The sequence below is a fragment of the Babylonia areolata genome, chromosome 31, assembly GCF_041734735.1.
Source record: "Babylonia areolata isolate BAREFJ2019XMU chromosome 31, ASM4173473v1, whole genome shotgun sequence".
Classification (NCBI taxonomy): domain Eukaryota; kingdom Metazoa; phylum Mollusca; class Gastropoda; order Neogastropoda; family Buccinidae; genus Babylonia; species Babylonia areolata.
In genome coordinates this window covers 19,943,952-19,951,451 of record NC_134906.1, presented here as the reverse complement: position 1 = coordinate 19,951,451, position 7,500 = coordinate 19,943,952, and the positions used below count along the sequence as shown (strand labels likewise).

The 7,500-nt window shown below is 49.4% G+C and overlaps 1 protein-coding gene across 1 annotated transcript in view; it reads left to right on the top strand.

The window, feature by feature from the left end:
• The window catches only part of LOC143275937 (uncharacterized), a 30,685-nt gene that overhangs the window by 5,628 nt on the left and 17,557 nt on the right, over window positions 1-7,500 (top strand). The window contains exon 4 of the mRNA XM_076580285.1: window positions 2,118-2,231. Within this exon, the coding sequence (XP_076436400.1) occupies window positions 2,118-2,231 (114 nt within the window). The remainder of the gene's footprint in view (window positions 1-2,117; window positions 2,232-7,500) is intronic.

Sequence of the window (7,500 nt, the reverse complement as noted above, 5' to 3'; positions counted from 1 at the left end):
GTTGACGTTTTATTCTTCCTGCGACAGTGTCAGTATCAGTAGATCAAGGAGGCGTCACTGCGTCCGGTCAAATCTGTATACGCTACATGGGTACCTACCTGTTCACACCTGGGTGGAGTGAGGAAAATCAGAGTAAAGTGCCTTTCCCAAGGACACAACACCATGCTGAGATGGGGCCTCAAGCCCAGGTCAAACCGTACACAAAGCCTGTGTGGCCAGAAGACTCGTACCTGCGTTCACAGAACGACATCAAAGAAATCTAGAGTCTGATTGCTCGCACACATGCTCATCATGCTGAAACAAAATCTCAGGTAAAAAAAAACCTGGCCTCACAATAAAACATATCTTATTCAAATCTACTTTCATGGATGTCAGGGTGTTAGCATGTGTGTGCGCTGTGTTGTGTTGTGTTGTGTTGCGTCGTGTTGTGTGTGTGCTAGTGTGTGCGCTTTTTGTTATGGACACACTCCATTTGACTAAGCCTTGCTTGTAAGTCTTGATCATATATTTTTGTAACCATTTTCCCACCATATTGATGTTAACTGTTAGCACTACGTGCTAAGGTGGTAGAGCACATTATAGATACCAATTATTGTTATTATCATTGTTATAATTATTATCACCAATAAAACAGCTGCATGAACTGGAAAAAAAGAAAAAAAAAGAAAAAGAAATGGGGCTTTGAACCCTAATCACGTGCAATCACTGCATCAGAAGTCTAACACCTTACTGATTCAGCCACAGCATCTTATAAGTTGCATGTGAAATAAAAATAGTTTGGGAACTTGTATTTGCTTTGCTCTTGTCACACACATGTGTGTGTGTGTGTGTGTGTGTGTGTGCGTGTGTGTGCGCGCACACACACACACACACACACACACATACATCATTGTCAGATGCTCGTTGTTAATTTCAGATAAGCGTAGTTATGTAATTATATTAGTGTGAGATGATTGTTTTTATACCAGTTGGAAAGGATTGTTGTTATATATAAGTATATATGACTGCTGTTATATATCAATTTTATTATTGTTATTATATCAGTTTTAGATGATTGTTATTTTATCAGTTTTAGATGATTATTAATATTATTATATCAGTTAGAGGAGACTGATGTTATATCAGTGTGAGATAATGTCTGTTGAATGATGTGTCCTCCAGTGGGTGATGACTGTTGAATGATGTAAAGGGGTGTGTCCTGCAGTGGCTGATGACTGTTGAATGATGTAAAGGGGTGTTGAATGATGTAAGGGGTGTGTCCTCCAGTGGGTGATGACTGTTGAAGGATGTAAGGGGTGTGTCCTCCAGTGGGTGATGACTGTTGAATGATGTAAGGGGTGTGTCCTCCAGTGGGTGATGACTGTTGAATGATGTAAAGGGGTGTGTCCTCCAGTGGGTGATGACTGTTGAAGGATGTAAAGGGGTGTGTCCTCCAGTGGGTGATGACTGTTGAATGATGTAAAGGGGTGTGTCCTCCAGTGGGTGATGACTGTTGAATGATGTAAAGGGGTGTGTCTTCCAGTGGGTGATGACAGTTGAATGATGTAAAGGGGTGTGTCCTCCAGTGGGTGATGACAGTTGAATGATGTAAGGGGTGTGTCCTCCAGTGGGTGATGACTGTTGAATGATGTAAGGGGTGTGTCCTCCAGTGGGTGATGACTGTTGAATGATGTAAAGTGGTGTGTCCTCCAGTGGGTGATGACTGTTGAATGATGTAAAGGGGTGTGTCCTCCAGTGGGTGATGACTGTTGAATGATGTAAGGGGTGTGCCCTCCAGTGGGTGATGACTGATGAAGGATGTAAAGGGGTGTGCCTCCAGTGGGTGATGACTGTTGAATGATGTAAGGGGTGTGTCCTCCAGTGGGTGATGACTGTTGAATGATGTAAGGGGTGTGTCCTCCAGTGGGTGATGACTGTTGAATGATGTAAAGGGGTGTGTCCTCCAGTGGGTGATGACTGTTGAATGATGTAAGGGGTGTGCCCTCCAGTGGGTGATGACTGTTGAATGATGTAAAGGGGTGTGTCCTCCAGTGGGTGATGTCTGTTTAATGATGTAAAGGGGTGTGCCCTCCAGTGGGTGATGACTGTTGAAGGATGTAATGGGGTGTGCCCTCCAGAGGTCTACCTGGGCAAGTGGTGCTTCGTCAGCAGCCAGGAGCGGGACATGGTGCACGTGGACCCTGTGGCGGCACACCTGGTCTTCCTGCAGGCTCAGCATGACGTTCGTTCAGGTGAGCGCCTTCCCCCTTCCCTGTTGTGGTTGTACAGGTAGGGTATTGATCAGTGTTTCTTACCTGTCGTCGTACAGGTAAGTGCTTCTCACCTGTTGCCATACAGGTAGGGTATTGATCAGTGTTTCTTACCTGTCGTCATGCAAGTAGGATATTGATAAGTGCTTCTCACCTGTCATCGTACAGGTTAGTGCTTCTCACCTGTTGTGTGTACAGGTAGGGTATTGATCAGTGCTTCTCACCTGTTGTCGTACAGGTCAGTGCTTCTCACCTGTTGTCGTACAGGTAGGGTATTGATCAGTGCTTCTCACCTGTTGTCATACAGGTAGGGTATTGATCAGTGCTTCTCACCTGTCGTCATACAGGTAGGGTATTGATCAGTGCTTCTCACCTGTTGTCATACAGGTAGGGTACTGATCAGTGCTTCTTTCCTGTCGTCGTACAGGTCAGTGCTTCTCACCTGTTGTCATACAGGTCAGGTCATTAGATCTGCTACTGGTAACCTGTAATCCAGTACAACCTGTTCAGGGTCGGGTTGCCGACGACTAAACCGGCACTTCCACCGCTCCCTTCTGGGACTGGTGAGGCGGGTGGCTAGACACCCTTATGGAGATCCATAAAAGGGCGTCGGCTCGGGAGAGCCACCGACGGCCATCTAGCTCCACTGTGCTGTGTGCATGCCACACGCAGTTGGCCTCCGGGGTGTGTCTACCCATGTATGCGAAGTCTGGATCCGGCAGAATCTGCGGAAGAAACCTATCGGTTCAACGGAGAGGAAGGCGATTACAGCAACGCACTGTGGAGTGCAGAGAGCAAGATGAGACACCGAAAGGATATCTTGGTCATCCACTGCATCCGTGCTCATCCTCCAGTCGTCTCGACTTAGTCTTGCCACTGGAAATTGGTGGACCCGGACGAGAGAGTGAGGTTGACGTTGCGCAACTCCTCTTCACTTTAAACAAACTCATCGCGCAAGTCATCAGTCATCCAAAATGACCTTTCATCCTTCATTTCATCACCCCCAAGTCCTGTGGCGACAGGCGAGCGACGAAACGACAGGTGTGGGTACACTGGCAGTCGCAGCCGCAGACCTGCACGCAGGCGGCTCAGGCCATAGGGTCGTTCTTCGTCGACAGGAGCAGCGATGGAGCTCGGCAGCCGTCTGAGCGTCTGAGCAGCCCTCTTTAGGAATGCACTGCTCACCTCCCTGGCATGAGGAAGGGGCTAGAAAAGGTGCCCTAAAAATTGCCTGCTCCATATCACCCTGGCCAGCATACCGCGGCTGGCGGGGACCCTACATCAGCGGTCGAAACAAAGAGAAAGAAAAGAAAAAAACAAGGATCGTTCCTCTCACCATTGGTGCTTGGAACATAAGGACTCTCCTGGACAGAGATAACGCGGACAGACCCCAAAGGAGAACAGCACTAGTTGCATCCGAACTCGCCAGATACAACATCGACATCGCAGCCTTGAGTGAGACTCGGCTTGCAGGCGAAGGCGAGCTCTGTGAACGGGGATCTGGTTACACCTTCTTCTGGAGTGGACGAGGAAGCGAAGAGCGACGTGAGGCTGGCGTTGGTTTTGCAGTAAAAACAGCACTTGTCAGCAAGCTAGCTGGAATCCCAAAGGGAGTCAACGATAGGCTTATGACCATGAAACTCCCACTGGCATCTGGCCAGAAGCACCTCACCATTGTCAGTGCCTACGCCCCAACCATGACCAACCCGGATGAAGTGAAGGCGAAGTTCTACGAGGACCTTCACTCTGTCATTGCTGCCATCCCTAAAGCAGACAAGCTCATCATTCTTGGGGACTTCAATGCTAGAGTTGGCTCTGACTACATCTCCTGGGATGGAGTGATTGGAAAGCACGGTGTGGGCCACTGCAACCCAAATGGATTGCTTTTGCTTCAGACCTGTGCAGAGCACGAACTGCTGATAACCAACACAGTTTTCTGCCTCCCCACCCGTAACAGGACGTCATGGATGCACCCTCGCTCAAAGCATTGGCATCTCATCGATTATGTCATCGTCAGGAAAAGGGATAGGCAAGATGTACGTGTAACAAAGACCATGTGCGGCGCCGAGTGTTGGACAGACCATCGTCTTGTAGTCTCGAAGTTGAATATTCGAATCCAACCCAAGAGACGCCCCCAAGGCCAGAAGGCTCCAAAACGGCTCAACATCGCTAAGCTGAAAAGCATCACCATCAAACAGTCCTTTGTGGAGCTGCTGGAAGATCGTCTGGAATCCGCCTCTCTGGACAACCAGAATGTGGAGTCTGACTGGAGGACCCTGCGTGAGCTGATCTATAGTACAGCTTCAGAGACCCTGGGACCCATGACCAGAAAGCACAAAGACTGGTTTGATGAAAACTGTGATGAAATCAAGCAGCTTCTGGATGAGAAACGCCGTCTGCATCAAGCCCACCTGAGCAACCCAAAGTCCACATCAAAAAAGGATGCGTATGATGCCATCCGCAGGACTGTTCAGCAAAAGTTACGCCAGATGCAGGATAAGTGGCTGAGTGACAAAGCTGATGAGATCCAGGGATATGCTGACAGGCACGATATGAAGAGGTTCTATGATGCCTTAAAAGAAGTCTACGGCCCCACATCCTCAGGATCATCCCCCCTCCTCAGTGCAGATGGGAATACCTTGATCACCGAGAAGGAGAACATTCTCGAACGATGGGCTGAGCACTTCAACAGTGTCTTAAATCGCCCTTCCTCCATAAATGATGAAGCCATAGACCGTCTCCCACAAGTCCCCATCAACGAAGCACTGGACGATCCGCCAACACTTCTTGAGACCCAGAAAGCAATCCGTCTGCTATCCAGTGGCAAAGCACCTGGCTCAGACTCCATACCAGCAGAGGTCTACAAGGATGGAGGCACTGTGCTGACTGAGAAGCTTCATCAGCTGTACTCACTCATGTGGAAAGAAGAGACGATCCCCCAGGATTTCAAAGATGCATGTATCATTCACTTGTACAAGCGAAAGGGGAACCGGCAAGCCTGTGATAACCATCGGGGCATTTCCTTGCTCTCCATCGCAGGCAAGATACTTGCCAGGATCCTACTTAACCGCCTCACAGCACACCTTGACCAAGGTCATTTGCCTGAGAGCCAATGTGGATTCCGGAAAGAGCGCGGAACCACTGACATGGTGTTTGCTGCAAGGCAGCTGCAAGAGAAATGTCAGGAGCAAAATGCTGATCTGTTCTCCACCTATGTCGACCTCACTAAGGCCTTCGACACCGTGAGTAGAGAGGGACTGTGGAAGATCATGGCCAAGTACGGATGCCCTCGGAAATTTATTTCCTTGGTCAGCCAATTCCATGAAGGCATGCAGGCTCGAGTCCAGGACAATGGTGAAACATCTGCTCCTTTTGCTGTCACAAATGGTGTCAAGCAAGGCTGCGTCCTGGCTCCAACGCTGTTCAGCCTCATGTTCTCTGCAATGCTTACTGATGCCTTCAGAGATGGCGATGTTGGAATCGGCCTAAAGTACCGAACAGATGGCAAGCTGTTTAACCTCAGAAGGCTTCAAGCAAAAACGAAGGTCATGACAGACATCATCAGAGACTTTTTGTTTGCTGATGATTGTGCCCTCAACGCTGGATCTGAAGCTGACATGCAACTCAGCGTCGACAAGTTTGCCACTGCCAGCAGGAACTTCGGCCTTACCATCAGCACGAGGAAAACTGAAGTTCTCCATCAGCCAGCCCCAGGGAAACCCTACGTTGAGCCCAACATCACAGTCAACGGTCAGAGACTCAGTGCGGTGGAGCGGTTCACATACCTTGGCAGCACACTGTCACGAAATGCGACCATCGACGATGAAGTGAACGTCAGGATTGCAAGAGCAAGCGCAACTTTTGGTAGACTCAATGCAAATGTCTGGAACAGAAGAGGCATTAGTCTTGAGACCAAGCTAAAGGTCTACAGAGCAGTAGTTCTCCCCACACTACTGTACGCCTGCGAAACTTGGACAGTGTACCAACGACATGCCAAGAAGCTGAACCACTTCCACACAACATGCCTCAGGAAGCTACTGAACATCAAGTGGCAAGACAAGACCCCAGACACAGAGGTGCTCGCAAAAGCCACCCTTCCCAGCATCTTCACCATCCTGATGCAGTCCCAGCTTCGCTGGGCTGGACACGTGGCGCGTATGCCAGACCATCGGCTGCCCAAAAGGCTCTTCTATGGCGAGCTGCAACAAGGGAAGAGATCACACGGAGGTCAGAAGAAGCGCTTCAGAGATACTCTGAAAGTCTCTCTGAAAGCGTTTGATATCAACCCTGACTCCTGGGAGGAATCTGCAGTGGACCGTGACAAATGGCGCGCTGCTGTGCACAAAGGCGCCAGGTTGTGCGAGGCCAACAGGACTGCTGCAGCTGTTCAGAAGAGGCAGGCCAGAAAGTCACGGGCAAACAAGCTCCCTGACAATGATATGCCTGTCTTTGTCTGCCCCAACTGTCAGCGAACATTTCGTGCGCAGATTGGACTATTCAGCCATCTGCGCACTCACAGATAGATTCATGAGCATCCTTCCCCCCACCCCACCACCACCCTCCCCCCATCCCCCATCCCCCATCTGGATGACAACGATGGTCATCATCGATCTCGATGGACACACCACCACCACCACCACCATACAGGTAGGGTATTGATCAGTGCTTCTCACCTGTTGTTGTACAAGTAGGGTATTGATAAGTGCTTCTCACCTGTCGTCGTACAGGTCAGTGCTTCTCACCTGTTGTCATACAGGTAGGGTATTGATCAGTGCTTCTTTCCTGTCGTCGTACAGGTCAGTGCTTCTCACCTGTCGTCATACAGGTAGGGTACTGATCAGTGCTTCTTTCCTGTCGTCGTACAGGTCAGTGCTTCTCACCTGTTGTCATACAGGTAGGGTAATGATCAGTGCTTCTTTCCTGTCGTCGTACAGGTCAGTGCTTCTCACCTGTTGTCGTACAGGTAGGGTATTGATCAGTGTTTCTGACCTGTCATCGTTCAGGTAGGGTATTGATCAGTGCTTCTCACCTGTTGTCATACAGGTAGGGTATTGATCAGTGCGTCTCACCTGTCGTCGTACAGGTAGGGTATTGATCAGTGCTTCTCACCTGTCGCCATTCAGGTAGGGTATTGATCAGTGCTTCTCACCTGTCGTCATACAGGTAGGTCATTGATCAGTGCTTCTCACCTGTCGTCATACAGGTAGGGTATTGATCAGTGTTTCTCACCTGTCATCATACAGGTAGGGTA